At 40.6% G+C, this 26,231-nt stretch overlaps 2 protein-coding genes across 2 annotated transcripts in view; one reads left to right on the top strand and one right to left on the bottom strand.

The window, feature by feature from the left end:
• The window catches only part of Map4k5 (mitogen-activated protein kinase kinase kinase kinase 5), a 90,491-nt gene that overhangs the window by 20,619 nt on the left and 43,641 nt on the right, over positions 1-26,231 (bottom strand). The window contains exons 9-22 of the mRNA XM_040742993.1: positions 22,284-22,415; positions 21,905-21,967; positions 20,195-20,276; positions 19,268-19,384; positions 15,378-15,456; positions 9,690-9,748; positions 8,458-8,525; positions 5,942-5,984; positions 5,399-5,552; positions 4,304-4,401; positions 3,772-3,813; positions 2,698-2,782; positions 1,004-1,083; positions 219-279 (exon numbers count right to left, since the gene is read on the bottom strand). Coding sequence (XP_040598927.1) covers positions 219-279; positions 1,004-1,083; positions 2,698-2,782; positions 3,772-3,813; positions 4,304-4,401; positions 5,399-5,552; positions 5,942-5,984; positions 8,458-8,525; positions 9,690-9,748; positions 15,378-15,456; positions 19,268-19,384; positions 20,195-20,276; positions 21,905-21,967; positions 22,284-22,415 — 1,163 coding nt within the window. The remainder of the gene's footprint in view (positions 1-218; positions 280-1,003; positions 1,084-2,697; positions 2,783-3,771; positions 3,814-4,303; positions 4,402-5,398; positions 5,553-5,941; positions 5,985-8,457; positions 8,526-9,689; positions 9,749-15,377; positions 15,457-19,267; positions 19,385-20,194; positions 20,277-21,904; positions 21,968-22,283; positions 22,416-26,231) is intronic.
• LOC121139349 (dynein light chain 1, cytoplasmic) lies at positions 10,042-10,624 on the top strand. The gene has a single exon (XM_040742998.1). The coding sequence runs from the start codon at positions 10,173-10,175 to the stop codon at positions 10,440-10,442; it is 270 nt and encodes an 89-aa protein (XP_040598932.1). The 5' UTR covers positions 10,042-10,172; the 3' UTR covers positions 10,443-10,624.

Here is a 26,231-nt window from a genome sequence, read left to right as displayed (position 1 = left end):
CGCGGTGTGGAAGGAAATGCAATGGAGCGCGGTGTGGAAGGAAATAGCTCAGCAGTCACCACAATGTCCCCTCCTCAGGTGTCCAGATGCTGGGGAAAAGGGTGGGGAATGCAACCCTCAAAGACAGGATCCCTTCTCAAACAGCAAACGGCACCTTCATGCGGTATACACTGAGTTTCATTTCACTGCTTGTCTATGGCTTTCACCAGCATGCATACCTGATAATGACATCAGCGTGTTATTGATGACATAGAGCCAGGTACATTTCCGTGGAAACAACTGCAGAAGAGGAGGAAGAAGATTATTAAACCATGAAGCTTTGATTCTCTCCTCTTACCCTGCGCCCAAATCCACACACAGTGAAGTGATAGTGCTGGGATGTAACTCAGCGGCAGGGCATGGGACTAGCATGTGGCAGGGCATGGGACTAGCATGTGGCAGGGCATGGGACTAGCATGTGGCAGGGCATGGGACTAGCATGTGGCAGGGCATGGGACTAGCATGTGGCAGGGCATGGGACTAGCATGTGGCAGGGCATGGGACTAGCATGTGGCAGGGCATGGGCTTAGCATGTGGCAGGGCATGGGCTTAGCATGTGACAGGGCATGGGCCTAGCATGTGGCAGGGCATGGGACTAGCATGTGGCAGGGCATGGGACTAGCATGTGGCAGGGCATGGGCTTAGCATGTGGCAGGGCATGGGCTTAGCATGTGACAGGGCATGGGCCTAGCATGTGGCAGGGCATGGGACTAGCATGCAGATTGACCTCAGCACTATAAAAATTTTGGTAATTCTTTTGGGAAAATTACCAAAACTTAAGAGAAAAAATCTTTCAACATGAACATGAAGACAGTACCATGTCACCCCTTTAAATATTTAAACCATAAAAACTATGATTAACCCGTACAAATGGGTTTAAAATTATGATAATTCTTTTCTTTTTTATGATAATTCTTTTATCCAATTTGGTCAAACTAATTCTTTAAGTTAAAAATTTTATTACCTGTTCCATAGTCGCTTCATGTAGCTCATTGAGATTCAATGTGTAAATACCATCTTCAGTTCCAAAAATAATGTACTGATCTATAACAGCAAGTTACCAGACTTAGTGTCATTTTCTGAAGTTGCACACTCAGACGAGACTCTATGTAGTGATGAATTACATGCTCACACAAGCACTAAAGTACAACTGTTTTAAACATCCATGCCACCATGTCTCTTTCCCGTGTTTTAAGAAGTAAACAGAAACCATGTAAGACTTCACTATTTAATGCTTCTTTAACTGAATTTTAAACTGTTGTTAGAGTGATACATTTTTGCAAGAAACTTCAATACTCAAATATACATTAAATATAAACCATAAACCATGACATACCACAAATAATGAGCACATTTGTTCAGATGTTTGTTGGTTTCTAAATACTATTACCACTAAAAAGAACCAGAGCTTCTTGGAGAAAAGACTGGTTCTGAGGAAGGAAAACTAAACTAACAGGAAAGTAAGGACCTGTCCCCACACTGAAGGAGACAGGCACTGCCATCGCCTTCAATTCTGGAAAAATGCAAATATTAAATAAGTCACAACTCAAACATCCAAATTGACTAAACTGACATGAGTTTTAAACTGAATGTTAGAGTGGAGAAATTAAAATGAGTGGAGACAGTTGTTGGGGAAGTCCTGTGTATTGTCAATAAAGCACTGCTGGCCAATAGGGAATCAAGCTAGGTGGGACTAGGAGTCCAGGAGGACTCTGGGAAGGAGAAACACAGGGAGTCAAGATGTAACACCATGGGGTAGGAAACCCAGAAACCTCTCCGGTAAGAGAAATACTTAGATTAGCAATTATGGGATAAATACTTAAGTCAGAGCTAGCCAGTAAGAAACAAGCAAGGCCAACAGCTTCATAATTAATATAGCCTCCTGTGTGTTTATTTGGGACTGATGCGGCTCTGGAACCAGGCTGGCGGGAAGGCTTCCCTTTATAGACAGTAGAACATAAATATGGACAAGCTTTCTGATCTATCTATCATCTATCTATCTAATAATGTCATCTCAATCTATTATCTATCTATCTATGTATCTATCTAATAATGTCATCTCAATCTATCTATATCTTCTATTATCTATCTAATGTCATCTTAATCTATATCTTTCATCTATCTCCCTTCTATCAATCTCCATCCATCTGTCTGTCTATCTTCCGTCTATCCATCCATCCATCCATCCATCCATCCATCCATCCATCCATCCATCCATCCATCCATCCAATAATGTCATCTTAATACAGATCAGACTGGTCTTGAACTGCATCTTCTTCATACCCACCTACACCTTCAAGCTAAGCTCTCAGCACAAGGCCCTTTACTTAATTTTTCTTTTTAAAAAAGAGACTGAAACAGTAGTACCCACTGCCTACAGACCTCAATGGCTGATTATGAACTGTCTCATCATTAAAAATTAAGGATACACAGTTGTGATATCTCCTTAGCCTCCTTTACAAGAACAGTTCCTATGCACTATTTAACTTTAATGCACTTGAACCAAAGCCTATTGACTTAGTTAGCTCATAAGGCCCTATCCCATTTAGTATCTAAGGTGACAATTTTAAAGTTAACTATCTTTCTATCACTAATTATAAAGATATTACACACAGTAAACATTTTATAGGGGGCACATATACAATTCAGAACTTGTACCTTTTGTATCAGGGTGTATCCAGGATGTTGCACAATTAATTTTCAAAGGGCAGCCATCAAACACTTTGGAAAAACATGCTCCCATCTTGTTTATAAAGAAAAAAATATGGCTTATCTTATCATGCAATGTTAATATTCTTAGAAAATCATACAAACTTTTGAAGAAACCTTTGTGGTTTTATCTCAACACAAAATACAGATTTTGACACAGCTAAATGTCCTTTACTGAGAGTCATTGTCTTTGCTTTCTTTCCACTAGGGTCAATGTATCAAATCTACCAAAAGTCTACACATTTAACGAGCTGCAGGAATTTAACTTATTACTTCAGGACTGACATTAAAGTGAAATAAATAATATTTGATTTTCTTCACCATCACTGCAGTGTAATTCTACAATATATGCAACTGACAAAGAGCAAGTCTGTATTCTGGACATTAACTATTAAGTGAGGATAACTCACAAAGTACGCCATTCCCACGGTTACGGCACCACCTCACCGATACATCTCACCATAAGAGGACAGACAAGGTTGGTCTAAGTTTCCTTCTTTTCTCATTGTGCACAGCTCAGGGTGAGAATGGCTTCAAGGGGAGAAAGGCACTTACCACATAAGGAAGAAGGCCCAGCCTGAACATCACATTAAACCGGTGTTTACACCTAATCTGAGAACCCATGGACAGAATTCATGAATCCTCAATTTGGTTTTCTTTGTTTGCTCCCCGCCTTTTCTTTTCTTCTTCTTCTTTTAAATAGCTGATTGCTCAGATGTAGCCTGGAACTCACTATGTGGGCCAGGCTGACCTTAACCCCTGATCTTTCCGCCTTAGTCCATGGAGTGCGAAGATTACAGACCTGCTATTACACCTAACTTGGTCTCTAAACGTTAATCAATCCACTCAAATTGGAGTCTGTGGTCTGACTATAGCACATTCAAATTTATCCACCAACTTTATTTTCTACAATATTCTTTCTTTGAGTAGTTCAATGTACTTGACAGGAAATCTACTTCTACAAAGATTCAAAAACAACAACAACAACAACAAAAGATAAACAGGTTGCATAACTATCCTTACCAAAACTTTTGGGGTGGGTGGAAGGCCATTGATGGTTGGTTTCTGTGGGAAAAAAAAATTTAAGGTAATTTTTAATACTGTAAGAAATTCTAGGGTTAATAATAAAACTTTAGTCCTTTACTGTGTCAGTTACTGTAAAACTTATTTTTTAGATTATTTTAATTTTATGTATACGAGTGTTCTGTCTGCATGTACGTATGTATATGAACCTGTGTGTGCCTGGTGTCTGTGGAGGCCGGAAGAAGGTGTCAGATCTCCTGGGACTGAAGTTACTGATGGGAGAGAGCTGTCCCATGGACGTGGGGATTGAACCTAGGTCCTGTGGAAGAGCAGTCAGCGCTCACTGCTGAGCCGTCTCTCACTACACATAAAACAGTCTGTGTTGTGTGCCTGACCCCGGACTTCTGAGCTCTAGTCACCCTGCTCCAGCCTCTGCCACCACGCTCAACTCCAGTTACCTGAGTTCTTACTCTTGTTCCCCTTCTATGAAAACCCTACTTACAACAAATGGCTGAGTGCCCGTTGTACTCACAGGGAAGTCCCTCTTGTCCTTTTTTCGAGGTAACTGTGGAGCTTGCGCTGATCCCTCTGTATTTTCGCTGATCAGTTTTGAAATCCCATCACCATTTCCTGAGGAAACCGTGGTTAAAGTTGAATGAGAAACCTCCTTCCCCCATCCTTTCCCTTCCTCTTGGGTGAGTCTGTGGGAGCACATTTCTGTCAGATGAGTTCATTTACCTTTGGCTCCGCCCTCCAGACTCTTAGGTTGCACTGCACCCTTAGTCGTGTTCTTACGTTATGCCAAACATACTGTGAGCAAATGAAATCTAGCCCTGGCTCTGGCAGCGGTACTCAAGACCCTGCCCAACAGAGCATCCACCTACATGTTTCTGCATTAGTGTATTTGCCCAGTCCTTCCTGTTCTCCAAGAATGCCTAAGCATTAGCTCTCCCTTCTCTGAGTTCAATAAGTCCTTCACCTCCCTCCAACAGCCCATCCCACTACTCTCTGTCCCCACCTCCCTCAGAAACTTTAGGGCTTGACTCAAATACAGTCTGTTTGTTTATTTTTAGGAAACACCATACTAGTTGCCTTTCTTTTCCTCCCTCCACTGTGCTATCTTTTTCTTTTGATTATTTACAAAGACCTGTCCTTTGTTTTTTTGCTTTCCCCGAGACAGTTTCTCTGTTTAATAGTCCTGGCTATCTCGGAACAGGACCAGGCTGGCTTTGAACTCACAGAGATCTGCCTGCCTCTGCCTCTGGAATGCTGGGATGACAGGCAAGTATTACCAGGCTGAGCCATCTCTTGTACTGCTATGTGCACATAGGTATATTGTCTATCACAGCTGACTACTGGAGGGCAGAAACATGGGTATTTTCTCTGGATCCCATAACATATACTACGTGACTGAATTAGGTTGAAATGGTCTGAATCTATTATAGCCCATTTGTGTGTAATTAAAGCATAGAAATAAGGTTTGAACTACAAAAGGCCTGACTAAAGAATGAAGACATATATTATTAAGTCCAGTAAAGTTGGCTTTCTTTCCCATCTGCCTGGCCATCCAGATCACGGTAGCTAGGCATCTAGCAGCATTCCAGGACTGCTGGCATGCTGTTTGTACCTATAGAGGATGTCTCTGCTACAGGAACACAGCTTGGGCTGCTCTGTCTTCTGAGAACGTGAGGTGCTCTGGTCTCTGGATCGGGGCAACGTTTGACGGTTGCTGATTTTTCCTCGTCTGCGAGGTTGTCTTCGGGGTAACTGTTTATCCGTGGCTAATAATGAGAGGATAAGAAAGTACTCTTTAAACTGTCATTGTAACCTTCAGCAAAGTATTCAAATGAGTCACTGCTCAGCAGAACTATGACCTTAGCATGTGGGTTCTAAAAGAATCCCAACCCCAAACCATAAAACGTTTATTACCAATAAAATTATGTAAGCAGTTGCCAAGTATTTAACAAGTAGAAACTGACAGTGACTTAATGAAGAATGATTCTACTGAAGCTTTATAAACTTTGTATCTCCCACCATGTAATTATATTTTCATACCCAACTTCTAAAGAAAATTAATAAACTTAAATATGTGAACAAAGTCAATGGAATTATTTTTAAAATGTGATTATGTAAAGAAGGATTTGTCATTCAAAATCCTTCAGCAGCTCACCTTAGGAGGTAGGGGAGGTGGCACTGCACGCTTAGAGGTTGACCTAACCAAAGAGAAAAACTCAATTTAGATGGTCATGTGACTGTAACAGACAACACTTATCACATATGCACTGAAGTGTTTACAAACAGAGGCTCTGAGACAAACAACATGACAGAAACCTAAGACCTCGAATTCTAAGACTGCACTGGCACAGCTACAAAAGAATTACAAAGGGCCACAAAGTTTTTTTCAGTTGTATTTTTGCTGCACTTAATGTGTAATCCAAATTAGATTAAGCTTAAAAGAGAAAGACAAATTCAGGCTTTGGGTGCACTGTAGCTCAGGGGCAGAGCGCATGGTTAGTATGGACAAGGCTCTCGTTTTGTTTCCCAGCAACAAAACAAACAAAAGCCATCCACTATCCTGGAGCCTGTGGAGACCTGCTTAGGACAGAACCTCCTAAAAGACAAGTGTGTATCTGGAAGGTGAGGATGCAAGCCACTTTGCTGGCAAAATCAGGGTCCCCAGAAACAAGGGAACACACAAGTTTTTTAAAAATGAGGGGTGTTGATGCTTGAGAGGAAATGGAATTTTACTCCAGCAAGAGATGTGCTGCAGCGCATAAGCCAAGAACAGTGTTGGGAGGTCTGGGGGGAAACCAACAGAACCTGGGCGGCCGGGAGAGGGAAGTCATGGCATGGGAACACATGGGACACACCACATTCTACGATGCCTCTTTGCTAAGCATTGTGTGTAGAATACATGTGGTGTTGTGTCCCTGAAGGATGTAAACTAATGACAAGTAAATAAACAAAACAGGGTTGTGTATTTATATAAAATTGAAAATTTCCCACTACAAGTGGGGTGTGGTGTCATGTGCCCATAATCCTAGCACTAAGATGGCAGAGACAGGGTAGAGCAGGGGACCCAAGGACAGCCTGGGCTATATGAGATTCTATCTTAAAAAACAAAATGTAACAAAAACCAATAACAACAACCAAAAAAAAAAAAAACACCCTAAAACCAAACATCAACAACAACCAAATTAAAATAAAAGCAAATAAAAACAAAACAATCAAACAATGAAATTCAGAATTCTGGAGCCCGTGAGTACATGTGACTGCATTATTAACCCTTCGTTACTCAGGGGAGGCCCCTAGAGAACGTTGACAAACTGACACTTTGAACGTTCACTGCACCAGACCCTGCAGTGTTCAGGTGACCAGCAGGCACACCAAAGCCTGAGTAGCAGTGATAGCTCAAAGGTCGTGCACACTTCTCCAGAGTCCTTTCAGTGAAGCAGGAAACTGCCAGGGTCTTTAGATTCCATTCACAAAGACTGTAATCTACAGCAGGGGTTGGCAAACATTCTGTAAGGGGCCAGATACTAAACACTATATCCTTCAGATGGCAGACAGCAGCTGCAACTCTGCTTACATAGTGTGAGAGCAGTTATAAACGGTAAAGTAATTGATTTGGTGGTGTTCTAATAAATCTTTGCTGACTGCAATTCTAACTTCATGTAATCTTTCCATACAACAAAATATTCTTTCATTTTATTCATTCAATATGCAAATACCGCTTTTAACTTAAGATTTTCTTTATTCATTTTATGTTTATGTATGCACATGCATATGTGCTGAGGATATGTATGTCCACTATATGTGTGCAGTGCTTGCAGAGGCCAAAGAGAGCATTGGCTTCTCTGACAATGGAGCTATAGGTAGTTATGAACTGCCCGATGAGGGTGCTGGGAACTAAAGCCAGGTCCACTGGAACAAAAAACAAGTGCTCTTAACTACTGAGTCATCTTTGTACCCTCTTTTCCCCTTCCTCTCTGTGTCTTCATCCTCTTCTCCCCAAATACCATGCTTAGTGAATGGGAAGCAGCTAGATTTGACCCACAGGCTACAGTTTGCCAACCATAGCTCTACTGGCCTAATATGGGGACCCAGAAGTCTACATTTGCAATGAATTCTCTAGATAACTGAAATGCACAAACATGTAAACAATTCAATGACTCACTGAAGCCAGCCCCTCTATTCACTGCTGAATAAAGACAGGTCTAGAATATGAAGAAACTACATTAGAGAAACAGAACAAGGGTTTTCTGACCACCACTATAGTATTTTTCCCCCCAATGACATCTTTTAATAAATTATCATTATACAAAATATATGTGGACTAAAACAAAAACCATGCCAGGAATGGTGGCACATGCCTGCAACTCCAGTACTTGGGAGGCAGAGGCAGGAGGATGGCTGCAAGTTCAAGCCCAACCTGGCCTAACTAGGAAGTGCCAAGCAAGCCAGGACTATGTAACATGATCCTCTTGCAAAGCAAACAATTGAAAACCAAAACAAAAACAGAAGAAAATAAACAAAATCCCTCCAGACAAGAGACCCTTTAAAAACCGTACCAAATAGTCCATTATGCTTTTCATCAATAATGTAAGCCAAAGCTCTGACCATTTTAAGACAAATCCCCATAAAAACTTTTCATATAATCAAGTTACTAATTACAAAACAACTTACCTGCCTGTATTTGCACCATCCACAAAAGGATTCCAATGTAATATAAAATTTGGGTCTGATGATAGTCCCTGTGCAGGTGGTCACAGTGTAAAACGTTACTTTCACAGATATTAATACATTTAATATCGACTACTTGATTTTCTAACTACGTATCAGCCATCTTATCGGGTTCAAGAAAACCCCAGCATTGTGACTGTTATCATGACGTCTGCACAATTTGTTCTGTCATTTGACACATTTAGATCAATGACTCATTATCATTTGATGTAAACTTAAGAACTTCCCCACATTTATTAAATATAGCTTTCAATCTGAAAAGCAGAAACAAACAAAACGACAACCAACAAAAATCTGAATTATTTGCATAACTATTCCATCAGTCAAGACAAATAACCAAGCATGAAAATGCTGGTGCATACAGAAATGAGCAGTAAGAAGATTGCCCATTAAAATCCACTAGAAACTGTTACTCACTCCTCCACCTCTCCCTCAAAACAGTGGTTTTCTGTGTTGCCCTGGCTGTCTTGGAAGTTATTCTGTAGAACAGGCTGGACTTGAACTCAAATATCTGCCTGCCTCTTCCTTCTTTAGTGCTGGGATTAAGGGCATGTACCACTACCAGCACCTGGCCTAGAAACTGCATTTTTATTGACTAAAAAGAAGTACACATTAAGGAACCTTCTAGGCCAATCCTAGCAATATCTTATTTATTCTTTTATATAAAGGGTTAAATATGTAGTTAATCTCCGAATGATATCACTTCTGCTGTGATGACATACGGCTGTCACCTGGCATTAGGCAGCTGAAGCTGGAGGACTGCAGCTACTAGTCAAGGGCAGCCTGAGCTACACAGTGAGGCCCTCTCACAGACAACAGACACAGCAAAAGCAGCTACAGTTACAGGCAGGTGACAGGATCTACAACAAGTGACTCACTAACATCCTCAGATAAGACACTGTACGAAGTAAAGCAAAGCAAACTGTGCTCACTGCAATCCTAACAAGAAGGTAAAAGCTGAGTCCACGCCAGTGTTTAGTAATTTATGCACATCCTTCAAAAGACTGAGAGTGCTGAAATAAGCGGCTCAAACCACGCTGCCTGCAATACCATCAAAATACCTAACTATGAATTTTCACACTTCAGTATAGTTAGTATGTATAAAATCAGGTACTTAATTTCTTAAAATATACCTCACTCAAATTTTAACATGGAAATGTTTTAAAGTCAGTTACCATTTCATCCCGGGCTTCTGTTTCTTTCCTCAGAGGTGGTTCAAACTGCAATTTATCAACTGCAAAATATAGAACAGATACATAAATATATATAAAAACACACACACACCCTCTTAAATGGTTACCTTCAGGAATGAAATGAGAGTTAACCCTGCTGAGAGGGAGGAAAAACAGAGGCACAGGAGAGAAATCTCATCACTTCTTCTGTAAGATACCTTCAAACTAACCCAGGAAAAGTAGCAATCTGGGATTTCCCCTGTCTTCTATGCTTAATTCTTGGCTGAACTCAGAAAATTAAAAAGTGCTTTTGAGTAAAAACAATGTTTAAAATTTATTGGAGACATTGGGCGGCGGCGGCTGGCGTGGGGCTCCTTAGATGCGCCACGGCTTCGGTAGCGACCGGCTCTCCTTAGCTGCCTGAGCGGCGCCAGCACCTTCCTCGGGAGCTCGCAGCAGCCGGCTGGCTCCTGCTCCACGGCAACCATGTGCGACCGGAAGGCGGTGATCAAAAATGCAGACATGTCGGAGGAGATGCAACAGGACTCGGTGGAGTGCGCTACTCAGGCGTTGGAGAAGTACAACATAGAAAAGGATATTGCGGCCCATATCAAGAAGGAGTTTGACAAGAAGTACAACCCCACTTGGCACTGCATTGTGGGGCGGAACTTCGGTAGTTATGTGACACATGAAACCAAACACTTCATCTACTTCTACCTGGGTCAGGTGGCCATTCTTCTGTTCAAATCTGGTTAAAAGCATGGACTGTGCCAAACACCCAGTGATCCATCCAAAAACAAGGACTGCATCCTAAATTCCAAATACCAGAGACTGACTCTTCAGCCTTGCTATGGGAACACCTCGTTTGAATCTGTTGTGTTTTGTACAGGGCATCACCCTCTGTACGAGTTTGTGGTTATAAAATAATTAGTAAAACAGCTTACATTTGTATTTATTTTCTAGTCCACACTTCTGTACCCGTTTTTTTCTCCCTTAGGCTATCCCTTTAAAATAAATCTGTTGGCGATGTGAAAAAAAAAATTATTGGAGACAGACGACAAAGGAAAAGCGGCAAAGGTTGTTTCCATGTTGCAGAAGCTATTTTGAGATTGGCAACAGCTTCCTGGCAGAGAAAAGCTTGCCACGTTATACACGGACTGTATAATGCGTGAGATGTCAGGATGGCCTTATCATCTACAGTCACCCTTGGCTGTGCATTTTACTTTATCTCATCAGGCTACTTCCAGAGTTATTCCAAATAGTCAAGGAGCAATTTCTTTTAGATGAAAATATTCTAGACTGGAAAAAGTTACTTCATTACCTACTTACAGTTACCATAATTTTAAAACTTTTAAAAATTGAATGTGACTAAAAGTTCAAAAAGTTTTTTTCAACATTTATACTCATAAAGAGACAAGATTCTGAATACAAGTTTAGCTAATTGTTAAACAGCTTTCAAAAAAAGATCTAGTTGCATTTATTCCCAGTAATAAACTTGTAAAAAAAATACAAAGCACTAACACAATTTGTTATATGGAACAAAAATAGTAAACCATAAAATTTTTTTCTCTCCTTCCTTTCTTGCTTACTTTTTGAAAATTTATTTATTTTTATATTCAAGATAAACCCAGGCTGGCCTGGAACTTACTATGTACACTTAGGCTTCACCGTCATCCAGGCAAAGAAACACAACATTTGGGGCTGTATAATGGAAGAAGTTTGTGAAAGTCTCCTCAGCTTGTTTAAGATTCTCATTTACTTGTCTTTTTTTTTTTTTAAAGTAAGAGTTTCACCATGTAGTTCTGGCAGGCCCTGAACACCTGCCATTCTCCTGTCTCAACCGAGATTAAGGGCCACAATGATAATGCCTTCATCTTGGTGTGAGAAAGAAAGGGAATTTTTCCTGGCACTCACCAGCCTGGGAGGACACAAGCCCAAACGCAAAGGGCGGAAGGAGCACAATTTCTCCCAAGGCCACTCTGCATGTGACACTTTTCACGAAATGAATACCCTGAGCTACACCGCTTTCTCACCGAGAAACCGCTCCTTCAATCAGGCTGCCAGGGAGGGACCTGCCTGGTGAAATCATGTTCATTACAGTGAATCATCGTATTACGTCTGGAAGATCTAAGTCACTGACTCAGATCTAACCCAGACACTGAGCTTCAAAGGAAGGCACTTCTAAAGGCAGCGCTCAGCTACAGGAGGCTTCAGAGTCCGCGCTCAGAACAGACCCGGCGCTCACCCCTCCCCACTCACATGCTGCCCTCACTGTGAGTCATTAGTCTAACTCCCCTGAATTCTGCGCCTCTTCCATTCCTGTTAGATAAGATGTCACACGGTTCCATGGCATGTTTTATGTCACTGCAAAGAACTATGAAATGTGGCTTTGTGGATCATTTCTTTGACCCTGGCCAGTCTAACATTGGATATGTTATGACTTGATGTGAAATGTCCATGAAAATCTATGTGCTAAATAAAACCTAGCTGATGGGCTTTGGGGAAGTGACTGGCTCATGAGGGCTGTGACCCCAAAATGAATTAATTAAACAATGGGTTCATAAACAGAAAGGCTATTGGGAGATGACATAGAGTTAAAGGTGGGGCCTAACTTAAGGGAGTGGGTCCTTCGGGACTGTATATTGTCTCTGGCCAGATCAATTTACTCCTCTGATTTCTCATTCCATGTGGTGAACCATGATGAACCTCAATTATATGCTCTGCGTCACTATAGGCCAGAAGCAATACAGCCCAGTGACCATGGACTGAAAACTCAAGAGACGTGAGTCAAAGCAAATCTTTCTTCCTTTGTTTGCCTCAGATATTTTGTTATATCAGCAGCCTGGCTCAAAAATTATTAATGTCCACTAAAAGTATACAGTAAGAATACATAGAATGATTACAATAGCCAAAGCAAAGTCAACAGAAGAACGGGTGAGTTGTAATATACTCATAAATGTAATATTCCACTACCGTGTAGTCCTACACAATGGCGTGAATGACTCTCACAGATACGGCTGAGTTAATGAAAAGGGTCCACTGTGTTATACTGCTTGTCTAAAAGTCAAGATGGGTTAAAAAGTAACCTACGTGGCAGGGCTAAGATTATCGGTTAATCTAGATAGAAGGGAGGGTGGGGGAATACCGACTGTGACAGAGCATGGCAATTCTGAGATTCAGGTATGTTCTGCACACTGAGCAGGGAGACAGTGACATATGGGCGTACATATATGCACATTTTTACCACGTGTCACATTTAAGATTGGATCATTTTATTGTATATAAATTACCAGTCCAACTTAAGAAAACTGAAGCAAAAATCATGTTAGAACTGAAATCTATTAAGCAAGCAAGAACAGAGCCATAAAACACTCTGGTAACTATAAAAGGAGAACTGTTTAAATGTAAAGACAGAAAAAAAGTCACCAGTAAAATGACTTCAACTTTACCCAAGGCATACTCCATGAAAATATCAGCATTCTAAGAACTTGTGAAGAAAATTAAATCTTGACTGCCCCCCCCAAGGTGGGGAGGGAGGGTCTTTTAGTTAAGGCCGAGCATTGTAAAGACATCAACACTTTTTTTTCCCCCGAGACAGGTTTCTTTGTATTGTTTTGGAGGCTGGCCTTGAACTCACAGAGATCTGCCTACCTCTGCCTCCCAAGTGTTGGGATTAAAGGCATTGCGCCACCAAAGCCCAGCTAGATGTCAACTCTTAATTTAGTCACATCAGCAAAACTAAATTTGAAAACTAGATAACCGATTCTGAAATGTATTTCTATAATAACCAGACACAGTTAGAAGAATGGCAGTGTGTGCACCCGGCTGTGGAGGAAGGGACGCAGCAGGAGGAGAAGCAGTCGTAATGGGTCTCTGCAGATGGAACCGTCACCAGTGTGCTGCTGTACACAGACAGACACTCAGAGCAACATAACAGAATCCCAGAAACAGGTCCCAGGACAGGCATTGGGATTTAGTCTTACAATAAAGATGGTATCTTGAACCCATGAGAAAAAAGATGACAAGTTTTAACAAACAGCATTGACCCCAAAGGGCTGTCACCCTGGGAGAGGAACTGCAGCCTAGCCTTCAATGTACACATTCTAGGTTTATGTTAAAGGGTTAAGTATCTAAAAAGAAGATGCAAGAACACACCATGGAACACTCTTTTTGCAGTCTCAGACTCAAGGACATAGCAGAAGGAGCTGAAGAAATGGCTCAGTGGTTAAGAGCATTTGCTTGTCTCGCAGAAGACCTAGGTTTGGTTGCCAGCACCCACACGGTGGCTCACAACCATCCCTAACTCCAGGTTCAGGGGATCCTATGCCCTCTTCTGACCTCTGCAGACACTTGGCACATTCATGGTTCACCTATATACACGCAGGCTAAACACTGATACACGCAAATAAAAAATGAATAAATTTAAAAAAGAATATTGAATAAAATGCAAAGGCTATAAATAAAAGACAAGTTAGATCACATTAAAAGAACATTATATAGCTACACAAAGTAAATATAGCTTTATCAAAACGGTTATCTTTGGTATCTGGGGCCCTCAGAAATTTTTCACAAGAAGCAAGACTCTGGCAAGATGGCTCAGTAGGTTCATAATAAACACGTAACTAATTTTAGAAAAAAGACAGCAAGCTGGGCACTAGCACTAAAAAGGCACCAAGTATTGAGTTATTACTCGCTTATCTATTAAGGGAAGACAATCTTTCAAAGAGCTAGGAATACTTGTTTGAAGAAAACAGACTTAAGCCGTAAGCCAGGCATGCTGGTATACCCTACAGTCTCAGGACCCTGGAGACTGAGGAAAAAAAGTCACTGTGAGTTTGAAGCTGGCCTGGGCAATACTGCCACCTCCCCCAAAAATGAAAATAAAATAAAATGCAGACAGCTATTGGATAATATCATTGGTAAGAATTCTAATTGGTTCAAATATTGAATGAATTATCTTACCTCATTATGGCTAGAATTCTACTTGTATTGTTAGTCATGCATCTCATTTTATCATGAATTACTTTAATTTCATGAAACAACACATATCTAAGCCAGGAAATCCATATCCAAAACTTGTGTTTTAAATGTGGTTAAGGTGACAAAGGTGGTTGATATAAAATTTTCTGTCTGTTTATGATTAACTCATTAAATAAAAAAAATCAAAATTCCATTTTAAATATTTGTGAAGTTGTTTTCAATTGATCTACAATAGTTAAAACCCACCCAAATGCCCAATAACAGAAGACTATCTCCTACAGCATGAAATAAACATGACTCAACCTGCAACAGTGTGTAGTTATAAAGTCAGTGACAACAAACAGAAAATGCTTCTCTATTATGCCAAAGTACAATCAGACACATGAAATATTCATGGCAAAGCAAGAAGTCAGAAAAAAATGAGATATCTGTAGGTTATATGATGAAGTGCAACGCAAATTTTCTATTTTTAATTTCTTGTAAATTTCCTGCAAAGGACACAATTATCTTCATAACTAAAAATAAAATCTATTTAAAAACAACAATAAAATTATAATAAAACCAGAAAAGCAATCTGTATTTTTACTATATTTTGAAATACTAAAATGCAGCCTCAATTAGTCTAAGATTTTATAATCCCATTAAAAAATATAAGAATACCCAGACCAACCCTCCAAGACCACCAATGAAAAATATACAGCATGCACATACAATTGATTTCTGAAGCTGTCCGTTCAGCTCTGGAATTCCTGTTTGTAGATCTAATGGTATGACGAATGATTGCATGGGACTGTGAAAATAAACATAATATACACACTTAAAATTTTCAACAAATAAAAGGTTTAAAATTTCTTTATAAATGTTTATTGACATTTATGATTACTAAAACATTTCTCATAAAAAGACAATAAAAATACAATGAACGATAAGATGCCTTAAATGCCTATTTACTTATTCCATGTTTACATTGTGTAAAACACTGAAGGGATTCATAGTCAGAAACACTTTGTCCTCAAAGCATTTAGTTTGGGATGACAAAGGATACAGACATGCACAAAATTAGACAATGGTCAGTGCCAGTCATTAGGGAAAAACTTCCTGTTAAAGCCTGGACAAGGGAGAGATTCCTTCTGTACTGAACTGAAGAGTAGAGGCTCCGCACTGTCCCGGGGCCTGAAGTACAGCAGGCATTGGCTATGCAGATGTAAGGATGCACTAGACACAGAATATGATCATATAATGCAAGAACGAGGCGCTTGCAGGAAGTGGGGTTTGGGAGTTACTTGAGTGCACTGGGATGAGGAAGGCTCTGAATGTCAAAGGCTCTTGGCTTTCAGTTTTTGAGCACAACAAAGTGTTTGCAGATTTTACTGCAAGGGAGGGGCAGCACTAGGGATAGCTTTAAGAGGAAAATTTCTGCAAGTGTATAGCATACAGAAAGGAGAAATATTGGATAGAGGCATATTAAGAATATTTGAAGCCACGAGACTAGAGAAACAGCTCATTAGTTCAGAGCACCTGTAGCTCTTCTAGAAGACCGTGTCCATTTCTCAGTACCCTCATGGCAGCTTACAACCATGTGTAATTCCAATTCCAGAGGATCTGATGCCTTTTCTGGCCTCCATAGGTGCCAGACTCACATGTAGGCAACAAAATAAAACAAAACCACTGCTACACATATAAAGAGAAAAAATATGAGCCAAATGAGTAATCAGTTATTTCCACCTTAGCAGAAGCTCGGGTCCTTTAAAGCCAAACCTCCAGCTCAGCCCTTAGCACCAAACGTCTGGTAACTTACTGATGGCTCTCAAAGTGGCTTGAGTTGTTGTTTTTCCTCTTTCCATTTCAAGACCCTCCCCATCAATGCCAAAAGACCTCAAAGGCTGGAGTGGATGTACAGACCTGGGTTTAGGACAGTCAGACAGCTGGAAGTACTCCACTCCAAGTTTCCTCCTAGACCGTAAGTGTCATCAGCTCTAAACTCCACACTACCTCCTAGGTCTGATTTTTGAGCTTGTCCTCTCGCTTCCATCAGTGTTTAATGTTCCTGCTTGAGTTCCAGCTTCTTTGATCTATTACTCTCTTACTTGCCATTGGTACCAGGCCTTCACTTTTCTCCTATCTAGCTCATACCCTGTAGTCTAAAGCTTTAAGTAATCTCCTGTCAATACTCTAAACTCCCCGTGCCCTTCACGTCAGTGACCCTGTAAAACACCAACCTTGGGTGCTCAACTAGCACCTGGGGTGTCAAGTGCTGCTGGGAGGCTCTCAAGTTCATTTCTCACAGACGTCACCTAAACTCTGCAGCAAAAAGTGTTTTTACCATTGTGCCGTCTCTGCAGCATGACCTTAGCTTTTAACTTTGGCAATGTTCTCACAGGAGCCCCTCTTCCTTTCTGTGCTCCTTACTGGTCTTCTTCACCTAGTCAATCCTTACATTGTGAGAGGAATCTCAGGGTCCTCTATCCTAAGCTCTCTTCACTTGTTGGTCTAATGTGCTTTCCCTGGGGGTCACATTTGTTCCTCAAAGCTACCTCTCCCTTTGCAGTGACCCACATCTATATAGACAAATTCTCCCCCTACAACCAGCACCTATCTCCTTACCAGACCTCTTATGTAACACGTTGTTCAGTATAAAAGTAAACTCATCTTTCTTCCCAAACTTTCTTCATGATTCTACCTCAGTAAGTGGTTATATTCACCAGGTTTTCAAATCAAAATCCAGAAGCAAGTCTCTTCTCATTCTTCATCTTAGCCGTGACTCAATCACCAGCTTTCTGGTGACTCCTGAGTGAAGAACTCGTTAGCAGTGCTCTACCACTGGTTTACCTACGGTCATCTCCACCCTGCTCTCTCCTGGTAGTTCTTTAACAGGTTTCCAATAAACAGACTCACCATTATGAACTCATAAGGATGTTTTGAAAAGTCTACATTTGATCACGTCATTTCCTTCCCTTTAATGGCTTCTGACCACCTTGAGTCTAAAGCCTTAGCATGGCTGAGACAGTATCTAGTTTTGTAGCTTCATGCTCCATGGCTTATTCCCTGTTCCACCCAGACTGACTTTTCTTTAGCTCCCCCAGTGTTCTGCTTTCCCTATTAACATCAGGCTTTCAAAACATGCATTATTGCCTCTATTAAAAAGATTTATTATTGGGGTGGAGAGTTGGCCAGCAGTTAAGGGCACTGGCTGTTCTTTCAGAGGATCCACATGTCAGCTTAAAAATGTCTGTAACTCTCCTAGAAGATCTGATACCCTCATCCAGGCGAAATACTTGTACCCATAAAATGAAAAAAAAAATCTAAAACCAAAACAACAACAAAACCTTCTTCTTTCTCTCTTCCACTAATTCTACGTATCCTTCAATTTTGATGTTCAAATGTAACTTTTCCATTGAGCTCTTTCCCACCCTACTTATGATATTCCTCTGTATGACCCTATATTTCCTACACCATAGGATTATCAGTCCTATAAATTATGTGTTGCTTTTTCTGAACTTCCTCTGTGTGTGTGTGTGTGTGTGTGTGTGTGTGTGTGTGTGAGAGAGAGAGAGAGAGAGAGAGAGAGAGAGAGAGAGAGAGAGAGAGAGAGAGAGAGAGAGAGTATAGGAAATCTATGAATGGCTGATTTGTTTAATGTTTGCAATTCAAATTAATTTAACATCAAATAAAATGATAGAACAGGATAATAATATATATGAGGCATTGGGGGGAATAAACATTATCTTTTAAAGATTCTATAAGGACTACATTCACTAGTCACTTAAACAGAAACAATGGTGCCATCAATGAGATTTGTATGTTGTGCTACTACATATGGTAAACTTGAAATAATCCTAGAATATTTTCAGAGAAGACATACATAGCAATAAAATGCCTACATGTAATTATACAAGAAACCACTTAGGAAAAAAATACCAGGAATATTTTTTTCCCCCATTGAGGATTTCAACTTACTCCTTTAAAATTATCTGTATCTTGTTATATGCATAAATAGAAAAATTGAAAAACTGATTGACTGAATTTCTAAGGAGTCGTTATGAAAAATTACATTCATGTGTTGTGCCTTAAACTTTTTCCTCATGGCCCAAAGGAGCATTCTTACAGACATTATTTCCTGGGAAACAGATGCCTTGTCTGCATGGTCTACTGGGAGATGACATGTCACTATAGGACCTGAGATCTGGAGAGGAGGCACCTCCGGCTCTCCACACATGTGTGTAAGGGGTGGAGGAGGATAACCTCATTTCAACCTCAGTCAACCACAGAACTTGGAATGAGAGCAGGATTAGGGAAAGCCTTGGCAGGTATAATTAAGCGAACGTATGTATAGTTTACAGTCTTTTTTTGTAATTAAATTGAAGGTATAAATCAGAAAATAAATTCCCAGTTGAGTGTGGTGGTTCAGACCAGTAACCCCAGCACTTGGGAGGTTGAGTCAGGAGGATCTCTGAGAATTCAAGGTTAGCTTGGTCTACATATGGAGCTCTGGACCAACCGCGATCCTGTGAGACCCTGTCCATAAAGCCAAGAGTAAACAAATACCTGAAATAATAGAATACACTCTAGAGTCTCAAGCATCCTCCTGACCCCATTCTCACCTCGAAGTCATCATCGTCTCCTTCGGTGTAGTGTGCATGGTTGTCTGGGTTGTTCACCTTGTCCAGCAATTCAACTGCCAGGGCCCGAGACAGACCCGACTGCCCGACAAAGGTGTGCTAAGTAAAGACAAACACAAGAACTTCACAAATGTGCCTTCACATCTAAGGCTTGGAGAAAACTGTTACTTGTGATTTTCTAAGTCAGTGACTTGTAAAATGAGGTAATGGTGGAGCCTAGACTGAGACACGGAGGTGCAGCGGGAGAAACATCACAGTGAGCCTATGATCATAAACAACTCAAACATCCGTGTTATGAGATCAGAGTGTGACCATTTGTCTATGTAATCTATACTATACTGTAAAAGTATAACCAGCCAAATGATGATGCTTACTTATATATACTGATGTGCCAGTGAATACTGTGGAATGTTTCAAAACAATAAGAAAAGGCATGTTTGTTGTATATTTGCATTCATTTAATTCAGTTAAATTATACAGTTTTCTTAGGTTGTTGTACTCATGAATTTCTTAGACAAAGGCATTTTTACAGCTACATGTAGAGCACATTATAAATTGGCATAATAAACTAAGAAAAGTAACTAATTTTAGATGAGGGGCTGAGGTCATCAAATAATAGTCTCAGGGCAAACTGAGATTTACTGCCTACTACTTTTCTAAATAAAGTTTTCTTGGGTGTTAAGACTATACCTATAAATGTATACTGTCTATAGCTACCTTTATGTTACAATGGCAGAAATGAATAGTCGTGCACAGTCTGACAGAACTGTACAGTCCACGCATCTGGTCCCTTACCGAAAGTCTGATGATCACTACTGGAAAGATTAACATTTTTCACAAGGCCCACTTTTCTCTTAGGGACCCATCTCGGTACCATGTGACAAAGAACCCCTGTGGTCCATGACTTACAGTCAGGAGCCTTTCAGCAGTCGGCCTTTTCTTAGGGTTTTTCGTTAGTGCTATTTTGACAAAATTATGGAATGTCGATGACCTTCAAATAAACAGAGATGGCATAAAAACATGTCACTAGTAATAGTTTTCTGCTGTTACTACATAAAATTAACACAGGAACAGTTAGAATGTGAGAAAAAGTATTTTCCCCCCTCTCAGACCTCTTAGTTCTATCCAGGCGAAAAAACTAAACATAAAACACAGTATATCCCTCAGACATATGTGCAGCCTTTTTTTTTTTTAAGTAATATGCAGTTAAATAGCAATAGTACTAGACAACCTCAAACATGGAACTACAGGTCAGAAGTGGGCAGATGCATGATTTAAGTTCTTTCCAGGTGCTGCTACAAGCCCAATGTCCAGGTTAGATTACCTGGAGGGTAGAGACTACTATGAGACAATTTAAATTCTAAAAGAATCTTTGAAATTCATAAGGAGAGGGCAAAGAAAAATGAGTGATTTTTTAGCAACCAAAAGGATTTCACTGCTACTTGCATTGATGAAGCAGGAGAAGGAGAAGAAAAAAAGTTAAAGGAATCCTATATTCATTACAAACAGGTTTCTTTCTGCCACTGTTAAGATTCCACTAGGGGAGAAGGGCTCAAGAACCAAGGAAGTTTCCATAGTAACCAGCAAAGACAACACACAGCACATATCAGCAGAGAAATTTGATCACTGCTTTGCCCATGGTGGTTTGTGAGGGCCACTCCACTAGAAAGACAGTCTAGGGGCTGCACCTCTGGAATCTGACCACACATTTAATGCTGACACATGATGTTTGCTGTTCCTGAGGGACTGTTAAGGCATTCTTGCCACAAAGTCCTCCAGTTCCAAATGACTAGGAACTCAGAGTACCAGGAAGCATGAAGAAGCCAGCATCAGTACTAAAAGGCATGCCAGAGTGACTTGCCTTAACTCTTACATCACCTTAGGAAACTGTACCCACACAGGTTATGACACATAACTCAGAGTCTACCATGGGGAGGGGAGACTAAACTCTGAAATCTTACTATATACACTGTCTCGTCAGAAAAATAAATGGACATACACATTTGGAGGCTCATAGACCTTCAAGAATCCATACACCTACATAAGAACTATGTGTATGATATAATCAGAAAATTTTATTTTCTGGTTTATTTTATAAAATGCTTGTCAATTTCTATCAGAGAAATTTTCAATTTTTGCTATCTAATGCTTATGAACATTATAATGGTAGCTGTAAAAGAAAGGGGAGATGAAGATGAAAATAAGCCATAATTCCTTTGAACATATGGAAGGAAGAACAAAGCCACTAAGGACTAATTTTAAGTGTCAGAGTATTTGGTAACCTTTTCCAAATATCACAGTCCAAGAAAGACAATATGTAATTAAGGGATATTTAAAAATAACAGGGTGAAAAAATATGAATTTCCAAAATCTTCACGCATTCATTTCAAATCCCTTACGTCACCATACTTCTTTGCTGAAGCCGCCAGTACGTTAGAAAGAGGCAGTTTGCCAAGGGCAGGGATGACTAGAAAGAAAATAAACCTAACTCCTGCCGCAAGCCCGCGGATGCACAGCTGTGCAACACCGGGTAAGCTCCTCAAAGCTCAGGTTTCATCATCGACAACATGAGGGAACTGACTGTTAAATCCCATTAAGACCGCACAGTCTTTAACTCACCATTTTGTTTTGTCCTTTAGTTTTGGAGGCTGAAAATTACTTTTTGACATTAAGAAGAGAGCCCTGGAAAAAAAAAATCAGTTAAGGGCAATATTAAGATACTTTCATCGATGTGCTTAACAGTTAGACTGAATATTTTGTTATAAAGCCGTGTAGGACTACCTCATGGGAGGGTAATGAAGATGTTTCATATTTTGTTTTCTGGTGACACTGGGGGGTATCATATGTGCAGAGTGTGTATGTGTGCATGTTCACCCCGAGCAGGTTATATGACAGTACATCTGAGTCCCTTAGTACTTTTACTATTCTGATACACTTGAAAATAACCCAGAGACATCAGTGTTTCATCTCCCCAAAGTGTTGTAAATAATGAGAACACCTCATTGGATGAAGATCAAACATAGGCGGCTGCAGTTCTCCAAGCTCAATTGCTGTAATTCCAACTGCCCAGATATCACAGAGTTGGTTGTAGCCACCATTCTTTTCCACTGCTGCAACTTCTGGGGCCATCCTGGGGGAATCAGTGAGTAGAACATTTTTACTTAGAAAACAATATAGAGCACACTAATTTCTGTTATGCTCACAGATGGAAGAAAGAGGCTAGCAGGTGATTACTAGGAAGGAAGAAGCCTTACCATCTGGCTCCGCACCCCACTTCTAAAATTCATGATTTGGTGGCTAGGGAAATGGCTCAGTGGTTAGGAACACTGGTTACTTTTGTCAAAGAGTTGGTTCAGTTCCTAGCGCCCACATGGTGGCTCACAAACACCCATAACTCTAGCTCTAGGGGATCTTACGCTTTCTTCAGACCTCTGTGGGCACATATGTGGTGCACACATACATGCTGGAAAACACCAATGCATATACAATAAAAATAAATAACCTGGAAAAAATAAAATTCACTATTTAAAAATCTCAACTTCCTTTTCTGGATATCCCGTTGCTTTAGTCTGTGCTGGTGAAATTGTTACAGAGTACCAACGGGAGCGGATGGGGAGGAGTCTGCACACTTCAGAGAAACCCCAGCATATGCAGGAAGATATGAAGAGCAAGCACAAGTAATGCCTGGAGAGCAGCCGGGACAGCAGGGCTCACCCTGAGACATACACTTAGAAGGGGCCATGCACTACTCGTTACTGTTGGGACTAGTACAGAAACAGCAAGCACTCTCTCTCTTGTCTAAACATATCAACAATTTTTAGTAATTCTTTTTATTTTACAAAGTACAAGTCTGATCTGAAATGAAAAAAAGAAAACTTCACAACTGAGGACTTAGAGCAGTGGTTCTCAACCTTCCTAATGCTGCCCCCTTTAATACAGCTCCTCATGCTGTGGGGACCCCAACCATAAAATCATTTCATCGCTACTTCATTACTGTAATTTTGCTACTGTCATGAATTGTTCTATAAATATATGATAAGCAGGATATCTGATATGTAACCCCAAAGGGGTCATGACCCACACATTGAGAACCACTGGCTTAGAGGGTCTGGAAGTACATGAAAGCAGATTGCCACGGTAGGGGCTAGTAATGGACAGCCTACCTTTACGTAAGAATTTACTTGTGAAAACAATGTGGGCCACTGGAAGACTTAATTACGAAGGCAACTTAATACAAAACTCACACCAACACGAAACACAGTGTGAGAGCAGGTGAAACCAGGTGTTCCGAGGAGCTATAGGACGGCTTGAAAACACAGGGTATGGTAGTAAACACCTCTAACTACAGGCTGGGAGGCTGAAACAGAAGTTATCTTGAGTTCCAGGCCAGCCTGAGCTACACAGAAGATCACGTCTCAATATCCGCCCCCCCCCAAAATCTCAAAATACCACTGATAACATCCATGGTCGTAAGGTGGAGGTGACACTGCCCAGGGGAAACATTCTTTTTTTAGTTCCATTTTCAAGTTTATTGATTTATAGTTATATTGAATATCTACAAGTTGCTATTGCTTTTACATGCACAAAACATTATAATCTACATTTGTTGAGATACATATGGTATCTCAACTTAAATGTGGAATATAGTACATGTGTTTTAAAGCGAGGACATAATACTCTAAACTCTTTACCTTCTTGCTGTGCTAGGGATTGAACCCAGGGCCTTGAGCATGTTACCCAGGTACTCTGTTGTTGAGCTACTCTCCTAGCCCTTCAAAATGTGAATATTAAAAATGCTGACAAGGGGCCGGGCGGTGGTGGCACACACCTTTAATCCCAGCACACGGAAGGCAGAGGCAGGCGGATCTCTGAGAGTTCGAGGCCAGCCTGGTCTACAGAGAGAGAGTTCCAGGACAGTCTCCAAAACAATACAGAGAAACCCTGTCTCGAAAAACAAAACAAAACAAAATGCTGACATGGAAATCTATACACTGGATGTTAAGTGCTATATACATAGTAATGGGCAAAGCACAAAAGAGAAGAAAATAATTTAGCCAGATGACTAAAGACTAGCTTGAGCCTCAGAAGAGACTGAGCTGGGGCCCAGAAATAGCAAATACATTCCAATTCTTTACCCACTGGAGTGAGACTGCATAGCTAATTGGAATGGCAGCCTGACTGACTCTGTCCTGCTTCCTAACTCATAGGGACCTGAGCTTGGGTCAGAAAGCCGCCATCGGTGGTGGCAGAGGGCCGCCATCGGTGGGAGCGTGGGAGCGTGTACACAGCTCTGAGGAGCAGGCAGGACTTTCAAGGTGAGCACAGAAGAGGCCGGCTTCCCTGGGATGCAGTACACACAGCTCAAGTAGTTGCAGATGTGTTTACAATAGAGGACAGCATAGAAAGTCTCGAAGACTCTGTTTCCATTTATGTTTATTTAAACGATATAAACTAGGGGATTTTCTGTTATTAAAAGTAGTCTGTGTTAACTGAAGAAAATTTCGAATATAAGAAAAAATATGGAAGAAAACAAGTTGTGACCTTAATCAAATACAGCCACCGTCTCACATATTTTCATCCACATATTTTACTTAGAGACATATTATCTTTCCTAAGAGTATTCTATTGCATGTGCTAATTTTGACCTTGGTTTTTAAAAAGTATGTCCACTTTGAGCCTGTCTGCAACAACTCATCTTTGACAGCACGGCTTTTAGTACCATCATGTCATTCCTGGAACTGACAAGTGACACTGCCTTAGCTTGTTCAAGCAACTATTTTCTTTCTTAAGCTACTCCTGGAAAGCACTTTGTGCACAGAAATGTACAAGCCTCTGCCGGATTACACCAGCAAAAGCACGGAGACTAACGCACACAAACAGCACGCAGAGCTCTTGCATCCTTAGCGGTACGCCACTCTACTCATTCTCACTGTAACATACTGAGTGATGGGGTGCTACTCACGGTTCCCAGCATTTTCCAATCTGACTGAAAAGAGTGTCACTTACGCTTATTGAGGGAAATGTTTTCATATGTTATGATTTGTTACATGTGTGATTACAATAACTCCTCCTCAAGGGGAATTCTCTTTAATGACATATTAAAGATATTACATAGTTTGGCTAACTTAGCCAGTCCTGCCTGTATTTTACTTGCCCTTTAATTTTTGCTTCAGCTGGTAGACATACAGCTTGTGATATGAACAATCTTTTCCTTTAAAGTTTGATGCCAACAGAAACCTCTTACATCTCTCTTCACTGTCCTCTGCCTTCTTTCTAAGACAGGATCTCATATACACTTGGCTGGTCTCAAGCTTGCTTTTAGCTGGGGATAAACTTAAATTTCTGATTCTCCTATACTTCCAAGTGCAGAAAAGAAAATGTGTGCCTCCACCATGCAGTGCTGGGGATCGTGCACCCTGGGAAGTACTCCACGGCTGGGCTGTATCTCCACCCTCTAACTCAATTGTTTTCACTTTTTTTTTTTTTTGACAGGGTTTCACTGTGTGATCCCTGCTGGCAGGTTGGCCTCAAACTCACAGAACCTGCCTTTGCATTCCAAGAGCATATGCTACCATGCCCAGCCCTGTTTTTACTTTTATACTTAACTCTATCCTGAGAAAGAACAGCCAGTGCTCTTAATCACTGAGCCAACTATCTCTTCAGCCCCATACATAGTTTGACATTTTAAATTATTTTCAGAATAATAAATTATCTAAACACCATATATTAACAAACACATCATTTAACACAAACTTCGAATGCTATAGCATTCATTACATTATTTTAAATATTAAGGGTCTTTGTTATTGCCTTTTTTATTGAGTCAGGGTCTCATACTAAAGCTCAGGTTACCATCAAATTCGCAGCAATCCTCTTGCCTCAGCCTCCCGAAGGCTGAGATTACAGGCACCACCCACACGCCAGGCTCACACTAACTGTGAGGTCT

This window comes from Mesocricetus auratus, unplaced genomic scaffold, assembly GCF_017639785.1.
Source record: "Mesocricetus auratus isolate SY011 unplaced genomic scaffold, BCM_Maur_2.0 Super-Scaffold_15014, whole genome shotgun sequence".
NCBI lineage: Eukaryota > Metazoa > Chordata > Mammalia > Rodentia > Cricetidae > Mesocricetus > Mesocricetus auratus.
This window is presented reverse-complemented; position numbering and strand designations above follow the sequence as displayed.